The sequence below is a fragment of the Cynocephalus volans genome, chromosome 7, assembly GCF_027409185.1.
Source record: "Cynocephalus volans isolate mCynVol1 chromosome 7, mCynVol1.pri, whole genome shotgun sequence".
NCBI lineage: Eukaryota > Metazoa > Chordata > Mammalia > Dermoptera > Cynocephalidae > Cynocephalus > Cynocephalus volans.
The window spans coordinates 63267523-63292342 of record NC_084466.1 but is presented as its reverse complement, the minus strand read 5'-3'; the positions used below and the strand labels follow the sequence as shown (position 1 = coordinate 63292342).

Below are 24820 nucleotides of genomic sequence, written 5' to 3'. Positions count from 1 at the left end.
ACCAAGATTTTTACAAGACCAGCAAACACGTAAAAAAATAAGTACAAACTGACCCACAGTGCTGGTCTATCTCTGAAGCAGCCACTGGGCACTGAGCATCTGGAGGCTCTGTGGGGAGTTACACTCCATCACCAAATCTAGGCCCTCCAGTCACTTAAAGTCCATTGGGGATGACAGCAAAACCTATATACGAACACTGATGAGTGACAGAAATACACCTGCATAATCAACTGCACCTTTTTCTATGCAGAATGTGTTGTGTGGGAAGAGTTGTATGTAAGTTGAACTCTTTAAATGACTCGTTAAAATGCACAAGAACAGGCATGACAAGTCAATTTCAGCTCACACATTAACGCTGATGAATTGGAGCAGCAACCTGCCCTCTCTGCAATGGAGGGCCGGGTCACCTCAGTGACAGGAGGAGAATGGCAGTCTGCACACCGAGCGTCTGTCACCCAAGCCCTGCCGGGAACTCTTCTCTACGGTACAACTGCTTTGAGAATCAAGCTCATCACCCCCAGGCTCTTTTATAAATGTGTGCTGCCAGAAGGATACAAAATCACTTCTGTGTTTTTCTTGCCAAAAATACAAAACCTGCATGTGATCATGAGGAAAGAAACAACATCAAACTGAGGGACAATCTACAAAATAACTGCCTGCTGAGGTCAAGAAAGGTCGTGGAACTGCTCCAGGTTAAAAGAAACTCGGAGATACAACACCTAACAAGGCATGATCTGGGACTGGACCTGGACTGGGGGAAAACACCTGTTAAGGGCATTATTGGGACACTGATGAAATCTGAATATGAACTGTGGATTAGATAATAGTATCAACATTAAATTTCCTGTTTTAATAATACTGTACGGGAGTGGTGTAGGAGAATTTTCTTGTTCTCAGGAAATACACTCTGAGGTATTTAGGAGTAAAGGAGCATAACATCTCCTAACTTCCTCTCAAATGATTTAAAAGGAGGGCGGGAGGGAGGGGAAAGGGAGAAGTGAGAACAAGAAGGCAAATGCGGCAAAACATAACAGGTAAAGGATGCAGGAGCTCCTTATATCATTCTTGCATCTTTTCTGTAAGTTTGAAATTACAACAAAATAAACTCACAAAAAATTTGTATTGCCATATATTGGATGTTATGATCCAGCAAGCCCACATGTACATTCATGCAACTGACTATGACTGGAGAAAAAAGAAAACTGGACAACTAACTTGAACAGTCTCTCTTGGAATCATAACCACTAAAGTCAACTGAGCCTTCCTCCTCAAACCTCCAGCACCTCCGCCCTCTCCTTACTCTCAGCGATAACCTTGCTTCTTATTTCGCTCAGAAGCCTAAAGCACTCAGATGAGAGCTGCCATGAGCCCCGTCTGTGCCCACACACTTGGCCTTCTCCTCCTACCGTGACTGACCCCAGGTGCCTAACAAAGGCTCGCCCTGACTGTTCCTGAGATCCCATCCCACATTCCCTATTCAAGATCCTTTTCCTTCCCTTTGGATCTTCCCCATAAACACATAAACATGGTTTAAAAAACAAACAATGGAAGGGTAATCCAATAACTAATAAAAATAGTTATCTACAGGAGAGGGAAAGAAAAGACTGGAGGGGACTGGAAAGGGAAGTAACACTTCTCAAAATTTTCCATCATGGGCCGGCCAGTGGCTCACTCGGGAGAGTGCGGTGCTGATAACACCAAGGCCCCGGGTTCGGATCCCATATACGGATGGCCGGTTCACTCACTGGCTGAGTGTGGTGCTGACAGCACCAGGTCAAGGGTTAAGATCCCCTTACCGGTCATCTTTAAAAAAAAAAAAAAATTTCCATCATTCTGATTTGGGAACCCTGTAACTATTTTACATAATTAAAAAACAAAATCTCTAAATCTGAAAACAAACCTAACTATATATCAAGTTAGTGCTATAATCATACAGAAAATAATTACTTCAAATGACTTATAAGAAAGTATTCTGACTGTACAACCCTAGAACCGTATACATAGATATCTTTTTAAAACATGACCCTCTAACCACACAAAGGAATATAAACAGCCATAAAAAAGAATAAAGTCCTGACACGTGCTACGACATGGATGAGCCTTGAAGACATACTAACTTAAAGAAGCCAGTTACAAAAGGCCACAGACTGTATCATTCCATTGAGTGAAATATCTAGAATAGGCAAATCCATAGAGATAAAAAGTAGACTAGTAGAAGAGGGAGGACTGGAGAATCTGTTAATGGGTAAGGGGTTTCTCTTAGGAGTAATAAAAATGTTCTCAAATTAGATAGTGGTGATGGTTGCACAACTTTGTGAATATACTAAAAACTACTGAACTCTACACTATAAAAGAATGAATTTTTTGGTATATAAATTACATCTCAATAAAAAGGACCCCGTTTCTCCCTCCAGCTAGCACTCCATCTTTCTCCTCTCCATTATAGTAACACTCCTCAAAAGACTGATCCACACTCACCATCTCCAGTCCCTCTCCCCCAGCTCGACCCACTCCGCGTCAGCTCTCACCAGCCTTACCACTCTCCCCAAAATTCTCCGGTCTTCACCATATGTTAAATCTCTAAACTAAAGACCAGAAATGAAATATGCTCCACAACATCAGGCTACTCCTAACACACAATAGGTACTCAATAAAAATTTGCTGACCAAAAAAACTTTGCTGACTAAACTGAGTAAATGAATAATAGTAAACATAGACTATGCTCTACATTCAGGTTTTTTTTTTTTTTTTTTAATTTAGGAAGGAGAGAAAAAACAGAAACACTTCTAATATCTATTCTAATTCCTAAAATAATATCCATTTTTTTCATTTTAAATTCGGCTCTCTTATTATGCATATTTCAAACAAAATTATTCAGCAAGCTAAACGTCACTATTTGAGTTTTTCATAAACAGCTCATTTATCTGTCATTTACATTTACACAGCAATATTCAATATTAGAAAGGATTAAAAAGAATTGGATATTTTAAAGCTATCCTCCTAAAGTTTGAGAGAGCAATTCAAAGTGTGAATTCTTACTTGTCTGAATAAAATAATGTACAATTTTAAAAACTAAAACTAAAAATATGTTTGCTCAAAGACATTATCTACTCAAGTAAAATAACCAAAGAAGTATAAAAGTAACAAGGATCTTCAGTGTATGGATTACCTGTTCCATAGAAGGACAAGCAATGATCTGGATGTCTTCAGGGCTGAACTCTTCCTTTAACAGAGCATGGAACTTCTGGAAGACTTGCTGAATATTATTCTTAGAAAGAAAGAGAGCCACAGAAAATGTACACCAGCGTCTTAAATACGAAGCACTAAGAATGTTAAATTGTAATGAGATTTGTCAAAATGAGTGGAGGAAATGTGTCTTTCACAAGATTGCCAAAGACATATAATTTGTACTTAATATTTCACATGCTAGCACAACCAAACAAAGACTTATCAAATAACACTTCCGGGGAAAATTAAACTCTAGCAAGCCCTGTCCCCCAGAGAATAATAAGAGTCTCCAGCAGCAATTTCTTACACAAAAGATAATAAAGTTCCCAGACATCATAAAATGTACCTTAAAAATCAACCAACGCCTTGGTTAAAGATGTGAACTCTACATATCTTTACTGGAAGTTATGAGTCCTGAATTTGCTCTGACATTTAATCTCTTGGTGGCTGCTACAAGCTCTTTATTTCCACTACTCACCAGTAAAATGGGGCACAATTCCTGAAATGCTGCTGTCCCAAGTGATGGGCCACATACACTGTGAGGGTCTGATTTTTTTTATTTACTAATTTCTACTTTCAAAGGTAACATTAAAAACTTAAGACAAAGTGAGAGTGGGGAAAAAAACAGATATAATTAGATGTAGGCTTTGGCAGCCTTTCAAGAATCACAGAGATTTATTAATCAACTTTATTGGAATAGTACACCAACATTTTTAAATGTCTACAGAAAGAGGAAAATGGTAGATCAAGCAAGAACACTTGAAGTCACTGGCCAATATTCAAATAAATTATCGTGATACTCACCCTAACAGGTTTAAACAAGATGAACTCAGTATCTTTATTGGATAGGTACAAGGACATACTTCTCAACGTCAGAGGCAGCTTTGCTTTTATTGTCTTATAGGCAGATGCCACAAGGTCACTGACCTTTGCTGGAAAGAAATTAACCTTGTTAGTGTCATGAAGACAAAGAGAAAAAACATTTCCATTTTAATTCAGGGGGGAATGAAGGGAGAGAAAAATAGCAAAATAAAAGACTATTTCCCCAAAGAATTTATTTCACTTTTCTTATTTATTTATCAAGTTTAATCACAAGCTCTATGAATACTGATTAAGTATGTGCTATATACAAAATTCTAATCCTGAAGGCTAAAGGAGCAAAGGAACTCCCCCAGCATGCTTCAGGACATTTATAGGGGCTGTAATATGTGCCTCTGAAATGTGGAGATAAGAGATAAGGTGGGGGGGGGAGTCATTTTTGGAGAGACACTAGTAAGAATTACTTCATAGTGAATGAGCTTATTCATTTGCAGATCTGACTCACAGTAAGAGATGCTCTCTAATGGTCTGTCTTGCTCAGATCATTCAGAAAATATCCACACATATTTAAGGAGAACTAAATATCTATTTGTTACATTCTTATAGTGTATTATCAAAAAGGAAACAGAATTCCAGAAAACTGTAACTAAAATAACTATGTAACACAGATGTACTGTCTGAAGGAGCTACCTGGAAAAGAAGGGTAGTAACTTATATGAAGTATTTAAAGGATGAAATTACTTAGAAAGCCACAAAGGAACAGATGATTAAGAACTCCAAAGAGCTCAACCTCACTCGTAATTAAATAAACGCAAATTAGAGCAGAAAGATATTTACAAATTGGCAAAAAATTACTAAGACTGTGGATATCCACATTTGACAAGGTTTGGGAAACAGGTATCTTCGTCTACTGCCAATGGGAATATAAAATGGTCCAACCTATATGGAAGGATATTAGGCAATAGCTAGCAAAACTGAAAATATACATACTCTTTCACTTAACATTTCCACTGTTAAAAATCTACCCTAAAAGGTGCTGGCTGGTTAGCTCAGTTGGTTAGAGTTCGGTGTTATAACACCAAGGTCAAGGGTTCAGATCCCAGAACCAGCCAGCAGCCAAAAAAAGAAAGGAAAGAAAAGAAATTTACCACATGGATATACTCATAAGACACCAAGATACGTGTGTGCAGAAACATTTATTAAAGAGTATACAGAAAAACAAAAACTGAAAATAATTTTAATATCCATTAATAGAATTACTCAAGAAATCATGCTATAGTAGATGCATTCTACACAGCATTCAATAGAATAGATAGGGCGGGATATGCTGGTACAGAAATGGCTCCAAAATACATAAGTGACAAAAACAAGGGGTACATAGTACAATCTCATTTGGGCAACATTTTTTTAAGCCCATATATGCTAGTATATACATAAACAATTTTGGGAAAGAAAATGTAATAGTGGTTACCTTTGAGAGAAGGATTAGTTTGGAGGTGGAGAATAGAATTACTTTTCGTTTTATACCTTTTCATAGTTCAAATTTTAAACCATGTAAAAAAAAAAACATGTTTTAATTGAGGAGGATTTTTGGTAAAGCAGTATAAGAAAGTGTAGGAAAGCTCAAGAAGAACTACTGAACAATCCAGAAATTGCTCACTTTTCATAAAATAGACGGAAGGTCCTTGAAGACACTTACTTGCGTGGCTTCTCGTTCTATCGTCACTACTAACACACTTCAGGAATCCCTAAATCAGTTTGCAGAGCCCTTGATAACCAGAAAATGGGTACACAGGCTAATGAGTAAATTGTCCTCTAATTCGTAAAAAGGTATATTCCCCAGAGTAAGTTAACAAATTGCCTTCTGAATCTATAATTCACCTTACTGTGAGTCTGTTTATCATGAAATAATCCCCCAGACCCTAACCAAGCCTGCATGAACCAGGAACCCTGGCTTCTACAGCAGAGTGGCCCAAGACAGTCCCTAGATGTCCTCGATGATCACACCCTGAGAAGCCCATAAATCTCTCTTTTACGTTTTAAGTGTGGGGTTCATGTATTACAGATCAAGAAAACCAGCTCCACAATGCTGTGGCTAAATGGAATAGAGATACCACTACAAGATAAACCGAACTGCCACTGCTACAATCACTAAGATCCCCTCATTTAGAAAGAAACAAAGTGGGTTAAGTGACAAAACAGCAAGCCCTATTTCAATCTGTCCTTTTGTCAGCTTCCCTTTATCTACTGCTTTACTAAGGACAATTCAAGTAATGCTTAAGAGCACAATTCACCTAACACTGTGAATTCTATTAGGAGTCCACTTGAGAAAATGGAAGTCCCTATTCTGAGAGAAAGGATCTTTCCAAAGGGAAAAGAACAAGACACAATTATGCCTCCAACCTCTGGGCTTAGCTGTACCTGTGCCTGTTTGCTGGTTTCTACCTATTTTAAGAAAAATGTATTGTACCCAAGAGTTTCATTTACATAAATGTTCAAAATAAAAATCAGCTCCTATTTCTAAATAAGCCCTGTAAGTGACTGAAGCTTTGAGCCAAAGGCTCCAATTAATCCAAAGATCATCAGAATTCCTTTCAGAGCTATACTGAGTTATAGACTGAAAAGTCTGCTTCTTGACTGTGAGGAATCAGAATAGGCAGTTAACAATGAGGCAGACTATGATTATAATTTCCAGTACTGTCAGGAAATGAATCTGAATTTCTGTCTTCTAACAGAATGTATTACTGCCTCAAGTATGCTCTGTCTTTCAGTAAAGATGTCAAAGATTTCAATCTCACACACAATACAAATGTTTAACATAATAAAGGCAGTAGAATATTCACTGTCTCCATCACAGTAAACAAGAAACCTAAAGCATGTCAGGAAGTTTATTTGCAATAAAACAAATCAATGCAAAGGTATACTGACATCATCAAATTTCACAAGAGGAACTTTTGAAATAAAATCCTGTCTTCCTTTCAAGGACAATTGATAATCCTCTACATTTACAAATGTTTCTAAGAAATACATAGCAACTCTTTTTTTCTTTTCCTTTCTTTTATTTTTTAAATATACACCATGCTCAAAAATAGCTATTATTCTAACTTCTTGGTTCAACTTAAAATTAACCTGAGGCATTAATAATAACTGAAAATTTTGGAAGCTTAGAATGGTTTCAATCCTTTCTCCCAAAGGAAATGAATGCCTAACAGACATAACATTCTTTCAATATAGAAAACCCAATCATATTAAAAAGTTGATCCAGATTAGGTGCCTGTAGGCAGCCAATTTCTCATGGATGCAAAGCCAGAATCGTTTTTTGGATCTCTCTCATTATGAGCGAAAAGCTGCCCTCCAATTTGGATACAGCTTACTCATAATTAAAACACTGATTCTTTCACCATTTTGCTCTTTTTTGTTTCGAAGAATCTCTAGCACAATATGGGCCACAGGATGGCCAGAAATATCAACTTAAAATGATTTATTCTAGTTTAATGGCAACTTAAAATGCCACAAAGTATGCCAAAAATAACCCACTAAGTTAGTCGTGATTTTAAATGTCTAAAATCTAATGCCACATAGACCAAAAAAAAAAAAAAAAAAAAAAAACAAAACTGGAAACATTTCAAATATATCTGCCAATCAGACAATGATATTGCCTGCCAACTCCCAACTGACACCTCAATTTTTACAATTTTTTTTCCAAACACTCTAAAACCTCGAGAGAATTTAACGTGGATAAAATGTGGACCAAAACAGTGGCCCAACATTTCTTCATATACATGGAAGTAAATGTACTCTCTATAATTTCATCCTCTCAAATACAGTATTTTCACCAAAGCTCTAACACAAAGAATAGCAGGTATACAAAAATCAATAGACTCAACATTTTTCCATCTAAGCCACATTTTATTTTCAACTGGGTAAATTTTATTTATTTTTTTAATTCTTCCTGCCTTGGAGTGCTTGTTGAAATGCAAGTAGGGCTGGCCAATTAAGACCTGTCAGCTCCAAATTGAATCTTGCATTAACTCAGTTCGTAGTACCTCAGAATGAGTAGAAAACCAACTCCAAGCTGTCACAGCAAGGACTATATAAATGCAAATTAATAACATCCTAAAATAATCCAGTTTTTTCCCAGCAGGAAGGCTTACTAGAGGCAATCAGCCCTTGCTTCTAATGCAAAGAAAGTCCAGAGCAACAAGTAGATAGTCACCTGGAGAACAGTGTCTAGAAGAGAACAATGGAATCCAGCAAAACAGTAAGGAAAATCCCCCAAAATCTGGAAACTTCAGACAGCAACATAGAAAGACAAGGGAAACATCCAGTTGAGATCAGCATGGAGACTGGAGAGACCCTACACTGCTAGGGCAAGGTAGGTGTGGAGGTCTGCAGTTGGCACTCTCACCACAGACACCTGCAATTCAAGCTACAAGGTAAGTGCGTGGTCCTTGTGGGCAGTGAACTCAGGGTGAGGAGCTGCTGGGAGCCCACACAACTGCATTTTTCCAGAGGGGAAGTACACGCTGAGTCTTCCCACCCACCTCAGTCCCAGGCTGTTGCTGGATGTCGCCATTTTGGGATAGGAGCTAGGACACGGTGATAGCCTCCTACCCTGGTAGAGAGGGTGCAGGGAGTGTACTGGCCCCTCCTGAGTGTGCACAGCTCCATGCACCTCTAGTGAAATTGCCTAGATCCACACCCACTTTCCCCTGGGAACTCAGAGACCCAACCAACCCAGCAAGCTCACCTGTCCCAGAGGAAAGAGTGTAGGAAGTGAGCTGATCCCTTCTGGGTACACACAGTTCCGTGAGACTCTGGGAAACTTATCCAGATCCATGCCCACCTTCCCCCAGGAACTCAAGAGTCCTACCTGACTCAGCAAGCCTGCCAGAGGGTCCAATCCCAGCAGAGACAGTACAGGGAATGAACCAGTACCTCCTGGATACAAGCAGCCCTGTGCGTCTCTGGCAAACTTGCCTAGATCCACACACATGTTCCCTTCCCCACTAGGAACTCAGAGTCCTACCCAACTAAGCAAGCCCACCACCCCAGTGGGGAGGGTATGGGGAGCATGCTGGCCACCCCTAGACACATGCAGTCCCATATCTCTGGTAAACCTGCCTGGATCCACATACTGTGGCAGGGAAGCTCCAGAGAGCCTGCCTACCTCACACAGGGATTCAGAGAACTGCCCCAACATTTCTTGCAAGGTGTATAACCTGCTCAGTATCCCGGCAACTCTGCCCATGTTAGTGGAAGAACATTCGATTGCCATAACACCTACCCCAGATATTGAAGCCGCAATAGTGACCCTAGCAACCCCATACAGGGTTATTCAGCTCAGCTTAGGAAACACTGAGTGCACTAGCATACCCCCAAGGTACTCAAGGCCCTACTTACAGCCACAACAACCCTGCCCAGTGTCAACTACCCCAACAAGAAACTGCTGAGGGCCCCACTGCCTAGACCACAAAGGCACCCACAGACAACTCCAAGACTGAATACAGTTGAAGAAGTCACACAAATTCTATACCACTATGCTCACCCAGAACCAAACTTAAAATGCCCAACTCAACTATTAATATAGAACACGTCTACAGGTAAGAGTTTCTCCCTTCAAAAACTACTCCAAAAATTAAAAGTATTGACTATACCACCAGATGCCCAGAAATCAACATAGAGATACAAGAAGTGTGAAAAAACAGGGAAACATGACATCCCTGAAAGAAGGCAATAATTCTGCAATACCAGACCCTAAACGACAGGAATGTTGTGAAATGTTTGAAGAGGAATTCCAAACAGTAATCTTAAGAAAACTTGACATGATGCAAGAAAAAAATAGAAATCACAATGAAGTCAGAAAAATGATCCAGGACATGAATATGAAATTAGACAAAGAGAGAGAAATCATAAAAAAGAAACAAGCAGAAATTCTGGAACTGAAGAATTCATTCAATGAAATAAAAAATATAATTGAGAGCTTAAGCAACAGGCTAGAACAAGTGGAAGAAAGAATTTCTGAATGTGAAGACAAGCTTTTTGAATTAACCCAGTTGGACCAAAAAGAAAGAGAAAACAATTTAAAAAAATAAAGAAAGCCTACAATATCTATCAGACAACCTTATGTGCATAAACATTAGTATTATAAGTGTACGGGAAGAGAAAGAGAAAGAAAAGGATATTAAAAGCCTATACTTAATGAAATAATAGCTGAAAACTTCCCAAGTATTGGGAGAGATACGGTTTCCTAGATCCAAGAAGCTCAAAAATCCCTAAACAGATTCAACCCAAAAAGGTCCTCCCCAAGACACGTTATAGCCAATTGTCAAAAGTCAAAGACAAAGAAAGAATTCTAAAAACAGCAAGAAAAAAAAGCATCAAGTCACCTATAAGGAAATCCCCATCAGACTAACAGCAGAATTCTCAACAGAAACTTCACAGGCCAGGAGAGAGTGGGATGATATATTCAAAGTGCTAAAAGAAAAAACTGCCAGCCAAGAATACTGTAGCCATCAAAACTCTCCTTCAGAAATGAAGGAGAAATATTGTTTTTCCCAGACAAGTGAAAACTGCAGGTATTTACCACCACAACACCAGCCCTATAAGAAATCCACAAGGGAGTCCTACATCTGAAATCAACAGAGCAATAACTATCATCATGAATACACAAGAAAACATAAAACTCACTAGTAGAGCAGATAAGCAAATGAGAAAGAGAAAGTAACTGCATCTTATCACTACATAAAAATGCCAAACAGCAAAGACAAACAATAAAAAGGAAAGAAAGGAAGAAAAGAAACATAACACAAACATAAAAAAATTAATAAAATGGCAAGAGTAAATACCTTTCAATAACAACCCTGAATGTAAATGGATTAAATTCTCTACTTAAAAGATACAGAATGGCTGAATGGATTAAAAAACTAGACTCAACTGTATGCTGCATGCAAGAAACTCATTTCAACAGTAAAGACACCCATAGATTAATAGTGAAGAGATGGAAAAAGATATTCCATGCAAATAGAAACCAAAAATAAGAATGAGTTGCTATACTTATACCAGATAAAACAGACTTTAAACCACAAACTATAAAGAGACAAAGAAGGATATTATATAATGATAAAGGGATCAATGCACCAAGAAGGTATAACAATTATTAATATATATGCACCAACATCAGAGCACCCAGATTTATAAAGCAAATTTATTGGATCTAAAGAGAGATAGACTCTAATACAATAATAGTTGGGGACTTCAACACCACTCTCTGAATTGGACAGATCATCTAGACAAAAAATTAGCACAGAAATATTGGATTTAACTGCACTTTAACCAAGTGTATTTGACAGTCACTTACAGAACATTTCATTCAACAAATGAAGAATAAACATTCTTCTCATCAGCACACAGATCATTCTCCAGGACAGACCACATGTTAGACCACAAATCAAGTCTCAACAAATTTCAAAAGATTAAAATCATATCAAGTATATTTTTTCAGACCACAGTGGAATAAAACTAGAAATATATAACAAGCGAAACTTTGGAAGATATACAAATATGTGGAAATTCAATAATGTCCTCTTGAATAACCAAAGATGGGGCAAAGAAAAAATAAAGCAGGAAATTAAAAATTCCTTGAAACAAATGAAAATACAAACACAAAATACCAAAACCTATTGGATGATGCAAAAGTAGTACTTGAAAGATACCAAATAAACAATTTAATGTTACACCTCAAGGAACTAGAAAATCAAGAACAATCCAACCCCAAAATTAGTAGACAGAAAGAAATAATAAAGATCAGAGCAGAACTAAATGAAATAGAATAGATACAAAAGATCAATGAAACAAAAACCTGGTTTTTTGAGAAAATAAACAAAATTGACAAATCATTAGCTAGACTAACCAAGAAGAGAGAAGACCTAAATATCAAAAATCAGAAATGAAAAAGGAGATACTACAACTGATTCCACAGAAATACAAAAAATCATTAGAGACTGTTGTGAACAACCACATGCCAACAAATTTAAAAATCTAGAGGAAATGGATAAATTCTGGACACGCACAACCTACCGACTGAATTATGAAGAAATAGAAAACCTGAACAGACAAATAACAAGCAATGAGATTGAATCAGTAATCAAGTCTCCCAGCAAAGAAAAGCCCAGGACCAGATGGTTTCACTGCTTAATTCTATCAAATTTTTGAAGAAGATTTATACCAATTCTTCTCAAACTATCCCCCCCAAAATCAAAGCAGAGAATGTTCTCCCAAACTCATTCTTCTTTTTTTTTAAAAAAAGATGACCAGTAAGGGGATCCTAACCCTTGACTTGGTATTGTCAGAACCAGGCTCTCCCAAGTGAGCCAACCAGCCATCCCTATATAATGATCCGAACCTGTCACCTTGGTGCTGTCAGCACCACACTCTCCCAAGTGAGCCATGGGCCGGCCTTCTCCCAAACTCATTCTATGAGGCCAGCATCACCCTGATACCAAAACCAGACAAAGACACAACAAAAAAAGAAAACTACAGGCCAATATTCTTAATGAACTTAAATGCAAAAATTCTCAACAAAGTATTAGCAAACAGAATCCAACAGCACATCAAAAAGATTACACACCGTGATCAAGTGAGATTCATCCTAAGGAAGCAAGGATGGTTCAACACATGCAAATCAATAAATGTGATACATCACACCAACTAAAAGGAAAGACAAAAACCATATGATCATCTCAATATATGCAGAAAAATCATTTAAAAATAGTTGACATCTCTTTATGATAAAAACTCTCAATAAATTAGATATAGAAGGAGTAGGAGTATCCCAACACAATAAAAACCATAGATAGGGCTGGCCAGTTAGCTCAGCTGGTTAGAGCACAGCCTTGTAACACCAAGGTCAAGGGTTCAGATCCCCATCCCCACCAACTGCCAAAAAAACAAACAAAAAAAGAAGTGGAAAAGCCAAGATTTAAAAAAAAAAAAAAAAAAAAAAAAAAACCATATAAAGCAAACCCACAACTAACATCATCCTGAATGGGGAAAAGTTGAAAGCAGAATTTTCTTCTAAGAACAGGAACAAGACAAGGATGCCCACTCTCACCCCTCCTATTTAACACAGTGCTAGAAGTTCCAGCCAGAGCAATTAGGCAAGAGAAAGGAATAAAGGGCAACCAAATTGCAAAAGAGGAAGTCAAATTGTCCTTTTGCAAACTACATGATCTTATATATACAAAAACCTAAAGTCTTCTCCAAAAAACTCTTAGAGCTGATAAATTCAGTAAAGTTGCAGGATACAAAATCAATATACAAGAGCCAGTGGCATTTCTACATGCCAACAGCAAATTAGCAGAAAAAGGAATCAAGAAAGCAATCCCAGTTACAACAGCTACCAAAAAAATAAAATACCTAGGAATAAATCTAACCAAGGAGGTGAAAGATCTCTAAAATGAAAACTACAAAACACTGATGAAAGAAAAATAGAGGACACAAAAAGATGGAAGACATTCCACATTCATGGACTGGTAGAATTAAAATTGTGAAAACGGCCATATTACCCAAGGCAATCTACAGATTCAATGCAATCCCTATCAAAATACCAATGACATTCTTCACAGAAGTAGAAAAAGCAATCCTAACATTTGTATGGAAAACAAAAGACCTCAAATAGCCAAAGCAATCCTGAGCAAAAGGAGTAAAGCATGAGGCATTACACTACCTGACTTCAAATCATACTGCAAAGCTACAGTGACTGAAACAGCATGGTACTAGCAAAAAACAGACACTTGAACCAAGAGCAGAATAGGAAGCCCAGAAATAAACCCACATACTTACAGCCATCTGATCTTTGACAAAGGCACTAAAAACATACATTGGGGAAAGGACAGCCTCTTCAATAAATGGTGCTGAGAAAACTCGATATCCACATGTAGAAAAATTAAACAAGACCCCTATCTCTCACCATATACAAAAATTAACTCAAAATGGATTAAAGACTTAAATGTAAGTCTTAAATGTAAAGACCTGAAACTATAAAACTTCTAGGAAAAAACACAGGGGAAGTGATCCAGGACATAACTAGGCAAAGATTTTATGAATAAGACCTCAAAAGCTCATGCAACAATGGTAAAAATAAACAAATGGGATTTTATCAAACTAAAAAGCTTCAGCACAGCAAAGGAAACAATCAAAGGAGCAAAGAGACAACCTGCAGAATGGAAGAACACATTCACAAACTACACATCTGACAAGGGGTTAATAGCTAGAATATACAAGAAATTCAAACAACTCAATAGTAAAAAGACAAATAACACAATTAAAAAATGGGCAAGAGAGCTGAATAAACATTTCTCAAAAAACCCATACAAATGGCCAACAGGTATATGAAAAAATTCTCAACATCACTATCATCAGGGAAATGCAAATCAAAACCACATTGAAATATCTTCTCAATCCAGTTAGGCTGGCTATTATCAAAAAGACAGAAACTAACAAATGCTGGTGAGGATGTAGAGAAAGAAGATCCTTATACACTGTTGATGAGACTGTACAGCCAAAAATGTATAACATCTCATAATCCTTTACAGCTAATAAAATTTTGCCATTTTGGAAAATAGTATGGAGGTTTCTCAAACAACTACAGATAGAACTACCACACGACCCAGCAATTCCACTACTGGGTATATACCCAAAGGAATGGAAAGCATCATTTCGAAGGGATACCTGCACTCCCCTGTTTATAGCAGCTCTATTTACAATAGCCAAGAGTTGGAACCAACCTAAATGTCCATCAACGGATGACTAGATAAGGAAAATATGGTATATATACACAATGGAATACTACTCTGTTGTAAAAAAAGAAATTCTGCCATTCACAGCAACATGGATGAACTTAGAGAAAATTATGTTAAGTGAAATAAGTCAGGCACAGAAAGAGAAATACCACATGTCCTCACTCGTAAGAAGTTGTTAAAAAATAAAGAAAGAAAGATACAGCAATCACAATAATTCACTAAACTTTCAAAAGGAGAGATCAGAACTGAGGCTACCAGAGGTGGGAAAGGGGGAGGAGGAAGAGGGGTTAGCAAGAAATTGGTAAAAGCCCACAAAAAATGATTACATTGTATAATGTTGAATATACTAATTATCCTGATTTGAGCATCACATAACGCACACAGGTATCGATACTCAATGCTGTACCCCACACATACATACAATCGATTATGTTTCAAAAAAATAAATAAATAAAACAAAATATTTTTTTAAAGACCCAGGCACAGAAAGAAAATACGACATGTACTCACTTATAACTGGGAGGGATGGGAGGGCGGGAGGAAGGAAAGAAGGAAGGCAAAATAATAATACATGAACTTTCAGAAGGAGGGAACAGAACTGTGGTGACTAAATGTGGAAAAGGGAGAGGGGAAGGGGGGCTAGTGAGAAATTGGTTAATGGACACAAGGAACAATTATGTTTTGTAATAATGAACATGCTGGTTTATCCTAATTTAATCATCACACATTGTACACAGGTATAAATAATCAATTCTACACCCCACAAATATGTGTAATCAATTATGTTTCAATAAACAAATAAGGGAAAAAAAAGAAAATGTGGTACATATACAACACTGGAATACTATTCAGCCATAAAAAAGAATGAAATTCTGCCATTCGCAGCAATACAGATAAGCCTGGAGAAAATTATGGTAAGTGAAACAAGCCAGGCACAGAAAGAGAAATACCACATGTTCGCACTCAGATATGGGAGCTAAAAAAGAGAACAAAACAAAACCACAAATAAATAACAATAATAATACATTGAACTATTAAAAGGAGAATAATGATGGTTACTAGAGGCAAGAAAGGGGAGAGGGAAGGAAGGATAGTGAGAGGCTGGTTAATGAACACAAAATTACACCTAGATGGGAAAAATAAGTGCTGATAGTGTACAGTTGACCCAGGAATCCATAATTAACAATAACTTAAAGCATGTTTCCAAATGACTAGAAGAGAGGAGGTGAAATGTGCATATCACAAAGAAATGATTAAGTTTTGCAATGATGAATATGCTAATTACCCTAAATAGATCATCATACATTGTACACATATATTGGAATATAACCTTGTACCTCATAAATATGTACAATCGATACGTTTCAATAAAAACATTTTTAAAAAATCCAAAATAGTACAATCTCAATACCTGGTTGTGCCCAAGGCTGCTGTGAGAGAGTATATTTGGGGCCTCCCTGACTGGCCATTGTTTTTAGTGCTGAAACCTGGTAGAGGAGACAAAAAGAAAAATGTTTCATTTCACTGCTGACAAATTAAACCAGTACTGCTCTCAAAGGATACACAGACTATTTAAATCCATTAAAACGTAATGATAGTCAAATGTGCAACCCTAACAAAAATGTATTGCATCTCATAATCCTTTACAGCTAATAAAATTTTTTAGCAAAACCTCTCTTGTGATTTTAAAGCATATGTTATCTTGCAAAAAACCACACCAAAGTCCTGAGGCATTCTGACTGACACATTTCAGGGTAGGAAGACAAAAATTAAGCCCTAGAGAAATGTCAACACAAAACACGTCTCTCTTAAGTGGACCATTATGTTAACATGAAGTTATTATCGAATGTTATTACAAAAATGTCACCCCAGCAGGACAAAATCTCCTTCCCATACCAAGATGATCCTTTTTCTTATCATATCATATAGGCAGAGAAAATGTTATTAAAACAAACAAGATTTTCAAATACCATCAAAAGGCACAATTGACCAACCAGTGCTAAAAGACACAGACTTGGATGCCGTCTTCCATTCATCTCTTTGCATTCCTCAGCAGCAGTATAGAAAAGCAAATCCAAAAAAGTACATTTAGCTTCTGGACAAACTAAGACAGCAATTGTACTGGGGATAAGGGATGGCAGGGGAGGATGAGACAGAAATTGCATAAAGCCTTTTTTTTAAATGGATAATCTTGTGCCAAAGGTCCAGCCAGAGCCTTGGCTTCACTAGAAAGTATCATTAGAAAAACTAGGGCACCAAGATTTTAGATTTCTCATTTAAAAAAAGGCCAAACATATTTAGACAGAGGATGGGCAGAGACAGGGGTATGCTGTTAACTCAGATCTCTCTGGTCTTCTCTTTCTAGTTTCTATTTCTACTCCTGCACCACTCTAGGACTTTGCACATCCTGTCCACAAGTATAAATCACCCTTTTCCTCCTCTCATTCAATTCACGTATTTTTTTGTGTGTGTGTGAGATGCAGCTTTTTAAAACAAATCATACATATGATTACACAATATTGAAAGAAAATACCTTCACACTTTAGTGTTATATTATCCCAAATATTTTCCAATGTAAAAATACACTAATGTGCAGACTTTTACAAAAATGAGAAGCACAACGTTCTATGTAAACTTTTTCCCGCACTTAAGTCTATATTTTGGACATCTTTCCGTGTCTGACAGTTTTAATAGTGATAGCTGCTTACTATTCCATTGACTACTGCAGAATTTAACTAATTTCATAATAACATATATTTAGGCTGTTTATTTTTATATTAAAAACAAATACATACTTGTATATTCATCTCTATTTACTATCCAGATAACTTATTCATCTTTAAGTCAAACCTCAAGGAACATTTTCTTCAAAAGTTTTCCCCAATTAGCCCTACCTTTTTAAAAAATCCTACAAGATAAACAAAGACCCATTGTCTCATGACATCCCTGTATATATTTTAATGCTTGTTTTTCTATCTTGATTTTCCATTATGTTATAACTCTTTGAAAGCGGAAATTAAATTTACAGGTCACAGTCTATTATATGCACTACCTCAAGAAAAAATTTTAATTTACAGTGTTACCGAGGAAATTAATAACACTTCAGAGGGAATATTAAAAATAAACTTATAATACTTTATCAAGTTGCTTGAAAGAAAATATTTTCTACATATGTGTGTTTTTAGCATAAACTGATTTCTCCAGAAGGAAACACACTTTCAGCTTAGCTAGAAATCTGAAATTACACTTCATTTAAAACACCTTTATTTAGACTTTTTGCTAAAGCAAAGTCTTCACCTCAAATTCATCATAGTTTACCATGCAGAAACGTTATTTATGGCAAACTATGACAAATCTGCAGCACTACAGTTACAAAGTGCTTTCATACATATAATGTTGTTTGGTTGTTCTTCATAATACCCTTAAGTAGGAAGGACGGATGCTATAACTATCTCTCTCCGCCACAGCGATTGGAAAACTGAGGCTTGGAGAAACGAATTTCCCAATAATTCCAGAGATGTAGGTGGCAGACGGGGGGGCCAAGGCCCAGCTTTCCTGATGCGAAGTTCTATGCTCTTTCTACTACACCTACTACCACTCCAAGACCTACCTAAGAGTTCGTTTCAAGCAATATTCAGTATGATGGAATTCTAGAACAACAAAAATGTATCAACAGTTTTTGAAGGTTGATAGAAAATAATCTGACCCAAACATTTTCCTATGTACCTCTACCCCCAACACTTAAAACAGTATTACATTCCCTCAGAGCATTCAAATATTGAGAGAAAAGGTTATTTTTCCAGGGGCAGGAAATGAGGTAACTGAGCATATATGTTTTTCTAATACTTATTTTTCTCAGGAAAGACCATTAATTTTACCAATAATCAGGAAGGAATCAGTTGATGAAGATGTGGTAGAAATGTTTGTCTTGGAGCTGGCCAGTTAGCTCAGTTGGTTAGAGCAAGGTGTTATAACACTAAGGTCAAGGGTTTGGATCCCCATACTGGCCAACCAAAAAAAAACTGAAAAAAAAGAAATGTTTATATTATGCACATTCGGTCACTGTGCAAACTTTAGTTTCTCAACCTGTGAAATGAAGATGCTCCCCTTATTCCAGGTACCAGGGATGCAGTGAGAATTAATGAAAGTGAAACAGCCCAACAAGGAGAGCCATGGAAGGAGCTAAACAGACAAAGGTCAATTTATAGCAGGTGAAAGAGGATCAGAATCACACCTTGAGTCTTTAAGTTCAAAAGCAAGTTTTCCGACAGCCTAAAAATGTTCTCTACACATTAACATGGTTTGTTTTACTATGCCAACTCATATACATATTTTTAAAAATCAGACCAAACTTAGAAGCAAGCTGAGGACACTTTGTTAATAAGGCTTATATACAAATAGTAAATACTGAGACCTACAAACATACATTCAAATGAAAGATTATTGTTTTCTTTCTGTACCTATGGATGTTGTTTTTCTTGTAATCATTTATCAGGGCAAGGTACAAGCACTAGTACTGCCTTATATAAAATGCTGACTAAATAAAAGAGGCATGAGATTCTGCAATTACAGGTAACAACGCTGAGGCTTACCTTTAAAGAAAATCATTTTAAAGTTATAAAATCTTTTATTCTTTCTCTGCTATTCAGAATGCTAGTAACAGTTACAGATAGAATGTGAAAAATGCTTGGTCCACAAATTCTAAGATGCAGTATTTTAGATGATCTCATATATCTGTGTGAACTCTAGGGCTTATATTTGTCTAGGGCATCAGGAGAGGGTGTGTGTATCTTCGTCTGAGTCACTCTATGCCAACTGGACAGGAAGGGGCCTGAATTTGGAATAACATAAAAGGGATGTTCAATCCTCAAAGCCATGGTATCCTTGAAATATTGTGACTAGAAACTCAGTGAGCAGCAGTGAAGGTCCAGGGCTCAAAGAGTAAACACGAGACAACTGCAAGTGATCTGAGCAGAGGCATCACAGACTGATTAGGGTGGGATGAAACTGGCCTCTCCAGGAGGATGAGAGGCAAGCCCTTCCCTTCCCATCCTACAGTGAAGGAGTAAAAGAAGAGGTCATGAACAGCTATACAGGGATTTCCCCTATATACATGTAGCACATCCACGTAGAACCATTATATAATTCGACTTCGAATATTTTTTTACATAAACCTCTATCTCCTTTTGAAATGTTTAGAGTATACAGAGTCTTCCAAAATACATAACTGCAGAGTTATATCAGATTTACCAAATTTATACTAAAGTCAAGTTGGACTATATCAGTAAATTGTGATTCTTTTGATTTCTAGAAAAACAGTGCTGTTCTAGAACAATCCTTTAATGGACTATAAACAAGTAAAACACACCAATGATAAATAAAAGAGTAGATTGTTTTAACATTTCTATATTTGGCTTTCTGGTCTTTTTCATTATTTTTTAAAACTAATATCTCTGTCTTTATCACAGGCTTCAGGCATATTAATGTTAGCAGATCCAGCAACAAGTTACTAATGAACAATCTGCTTATCTGTCTCCTGGTCATTTGATAGATATATCTTGTCTCCCCGGTTAAGATAAGTTAAATTTGAGAGAAAAGGTTGTCATATTTTTATTCTTTTTATGATATCCTCTAATACAAGTCTGGGATAAATAGTGAAAGGCTTAATAAGTAAAAATTAATTTCAAGACTTTTTAAACATCTTTATTATGTAAGAAAGTCCTTAGTAATGACACTTAAATTCAGACGAGATCGGGCGCGTTCAGGGTGGTATGGCCGTAGACTGACACTTAAATTCAAAAAAATAATAATAATAATTTAAAACAAGAATGTCAAAATAACCACAATCTGATTTTTTCTTTGCTAGCATTGGCCAATTGATAGACTTTACTTTGGGAGACAGAGAAATAGACATATTGCCATAAATCCAACTATCTGGCTATTAACAACGCAATGATATAAAATCTTCACTTCTCTATTATCCATGCAAAATAAAAGGGAGAAATAACATGGAAAACAAGGAGAAAAATGAAACACCCATTTTAAGTAATAGGAAATCTTGAAACACAGGACCATGATTACTGCCATGCAGGTTCAGGAGAAAGTGAGAATTCCAACCCACATGCAGATAACTTACAAGGTGGATAACCAGAACAGAACTACCCAGGGGTCAGCTATAACTAGCTTTACAATATTTGCACTCTTCTTCTTAAAAACTAAAAATTCTGCAAGCATATCTAAAAGTATGCAAACCAAAAGGCTTCCATAATAGGAAACATGGTGATTTCCCAGATAAAATCATTAAGACTTGGGCTTACTATCTTTTTCTGCTAGTGTTTTCACAAGAGGGTAATTCAACAGGAAATCTAGGGAAGAATGCAAAATGACTTTACCAAACAGGCACCAAGGTCTATACCTTTGTCATGAACTCCTCCAGCTGCTCTACAAACAGCTTGGTCTGCTCCTGAATAAACTTCTCACAGGCCGACTTCAGATGACGGTCTACATCTTTTTTAGAGTCAAGATAATGTTCTCTTATCTCAGGAGTACCCTTAAAAAGAAGATGACAATTTCCTCCTGTTTTTGTGTGCCTAGAAATTACCAGACATGTAAAGAATGTCGTTTATCTCCCACCACCAATGAAACAGACTCCTTCTCACCTCCAACAAGAACTCTATCAAGGCATTGTTGCTATTCAGCCTAAAAAATCTTGGAACAGTCATAGGGTTCAGGATTTTAAATGCTGCATCTGTGAAACAAAATTACTCATCCAGTGAACATGTACAGTTTCAACAGAGAAGCCATGTGTAGCATACACTAGTTCTCTACCACCGCAAAGCAAAAAGCCACTTCATCTTCACCAACTCACCCCCATGGAAGGATGAGGGTGAGCTGAGTGCCAGTGATGGCTACTACCCACACAGAGTTATCCTCTCTACATGTCGGAATTGCAAAATGACTGTTAATCTCAAGTATTCATTTATAGAAAAAAAGAAAAATAATAAATGGTAAGCAATACCTTAAAATTTCACTGCTTAACTTTTAGGATGTTAAACAGGGTTTTAAGAAATATTCACATACTTACCCAGCTTCTCTGTTAAGCACCTGGCTGGCACAGAAATTTATTCGGTAGAAGCAGAGTGAATAAACTAATGTGTCAGCCAGGAAGAAAACACCAAAAGGACATATTTACCACTTAACCTCCAGACTAACTAGAATCTATGAAAAGAATTAACTGAGGTCTCATTGATGTTCAAATGCAATAAGATATAACATTAGTCGTGAGAGGTTAGAGGCTTAAATGTAAAGATAGCAAGTATTATTAAGTGATAGTAAGAAAAGACCATTTCTTTGCTTTGCTTTGCTGGACTGAAGAAAGCAAAGCGTGAAATGCTTCCAACCCTGGTTTTGCAAGCACATACCACAAATAATACTTACTGCCTTGACCCTGGTCTTAACAAAAAAAAGCCTCTGTGAGATTCAGTATTCAAAGTAAAGCTTTAGTAAATGGCTCTTTGTGTCTGCAGTCTTTTCTACAAGATACCTGAAAGATTCTGTCTGCAATAAATAGAATCAAATCATCATATGATAGGGTTATATACGTTTCATGATATTTGGGGGAAAACATATTTTAAACAAAATTTTGCCAAACTCTTAAGAAATTTCATTTTCTGACACTTCAGTGAATCTACACTAGAAGGAAGCAGCAACAAATTATGAATTAGAAAAAAAAGAAACAAAGTAAATAAACCCTGCTCTAATCCCATCACTTAAACTATGTAAAGGACTATCAGAAGCCAGGAATTCTTCAAGGTAGAAGCACCATTCCCACACCTCACACTGCAAGGAAAGAAAAAATCAACCAGAATGGTTGAAAGACAGAATCCTCTAATGAGAATAAGCTTTAAAAAAATTATGTATCCTGTAAAGGCAAAAGCCAGGAAATGTGACTCCTGTTTAAACAAAACAAATCAAAAAATACACACACACAAAGTATATGAGCAACGAACAGGCTTTACAGAACCAAAAGGTATTCTCTGTGGTAAACAGGAGAGAGCATTAGGAAAAGAAAAAGAGCAAACTGTTTTAATATGACTCATCATGAGGCCATGCTGACTCTCAGTTGAGTTAAATCAAGTCCACTATCAGATAAGCACAGCAATTCAGGAACTAAAAAGCTGCTACCCTTGGAAATCCTATATTTGGGGTTCCTCTGAACTACAGAAAACAGAAAATAATTTAACTATTTTCTCAATTGCCCCAATACATGACAGAAGTTAATTCATTACTCAGAGCTTATATCTCTTAGAAATGGTTAAGAAAGATAAAGTTTATATAAATTTGTAAGTAATTAAGGGAAATGAGAAATGTTTATTGTATATCCTTAACTGCTTAAGATCAACATCTTAGAAAGTAACTACAGTCTTCCCTCAGCATCGTGCAGGATTGGTTCCAGGACACCCCCTACCCCCAATACCAAAATCCAGGGATGCTGAAGTCCCTGACATAAAATAGTGCAGTATTTGCATATAACCTATGCACATCCTCCCATATACTTTAAATCATCTCTAGATTACTTGTAATACCTAATAAAATGTCTGCACATCACTTCATTCACATGGATTCAACATAGTATTCAGCACACAGCAAATTCAAGTTTTGCTTTTTGGAACTTTGTGGAATTTTTTTTTCCCAAATATTTTCTATACACGAATGCAAAACCCATGAATACAGAGGGCCAATTGTACTTTGATCTTTTAGAAATCATCTACTGTTAATTCAGTCAGAGACAAATCCTTCCCAAGATGATTCAACGTCTATTACCAACTCAAAGACCCTACCTACATGATCACTAAACAACCAACTGATTTAAACAATACCACTTAAGTTTATTTAAGCACCTGAAACTTACAAAGTATTTTAACATACACTTCCATTCATTTTCATTCTCAATGATGTTGATAACCTGGTGAAGGTATCATGACAAGTTGGTTATGCTCATTTTACCTAGGAGGACAGTGAAGAAGCAGCAGCCAAAACACCCACCCAAGATCACACAAGAGCTAGGAAATGATGGGCCAGAAGCAAAACTTGACTCTTTCAGACTGTTAGATAAGTTCTCTTCCCATTTTACTCAGATGGCTTCCTGAATTTTCAAAAACTGACAAATTCAACTCAGTATTTTAAATCATCCTAATTAACTAACACTTACTATTTACTTAGTTTACACTATTTTTCATTTTTTAACTGGTTATAGTAATATGTGGCAGAATCTAAGAGAGGTAATACTATATTACAAACTGAACTAACCCTTCATAAAAAAAATACAGCAAGTCAGAAGTAATTAGGATGTTGACAGTTCAGCTTAGTATGAACAAGTAACATATTTAGCAAGCAAAGCATGCAAAATAATTGCAGATGAACATAAAATAAACCTATAACCTGTGCTGACACATATGGACAGGTCAAACATGCCCAACTGTGCCAACTAGGATAACGAAGTACCTCTAGTTTTCTTGAGGTCCAGGGAAATTTCCTTAATGGTGAATTCAGTGTGAAATGGAGCAATTTGTTCACGAAGAATCAAAAGGTGCTTAATTAAGAAAAGTTGTCCATCAATCTGAGTCTAAGTTGTAAGAAAGAAAAATGAATATCATCACAGATTAAATCAAAATAGGAGCATAAAAAACACATATGTTATTAATCAACATTAATCTACCTAGGTTTACAATCTTACAGTGCCAACACTTTTGTGTTACGCAATAAACTCTCCCCATATTACCCATGTTAGAGTTATCTGATAAAAATCTTACTTCAAACTCTCATTAACAATGTCACCTGCTCTACTTAGGAAATCCAAGAAAGTCAGACAAAAGGCTATAAAGCAGCACATTCAGAAAAAGAAACCAAATCTATTTTATCTTGATGCAGAGGCAAACAAGATGACACAGCCTAATGTCAAAACGAGCAGG

General features: G+C 36.6%; 1 protein-coding gene across 1 annotated transcript in view; it reads right to left on the bottom strand.

The window, feature by feature from the left end:
• Positions 1–24820, bottom strand: part of COG3 (component of oligomeric golgi complex 3) — a 66639-nt gene that overhangs the window by 2016 nt on the left and 39803 nt on the right. The window contains exons 17-22 of the mRNA XM_063102223.1: positions 24354–24474; positions 21509–21597; positions 21265–21399; positions 16261–16336; positions 4033–4160; positions 3170–3268 (exon numbers count right to left, since the gene is read on the bottom strand). Coding sequence (XP_062958293.1) covers positions 3170–3268; positions 4033–4160; positions 16261–16336; positions 21265–21399; positions 21509–21597; positions 24354–24474 — 648 coding nt within the window. The remainder of the gene's footprint in view (positions 1–3169; positions 3269–4032; positions 4161–16260; positions 16337–21264; positions 21400–21508; positions 21598–24353; positions 24475–24820) is intronic.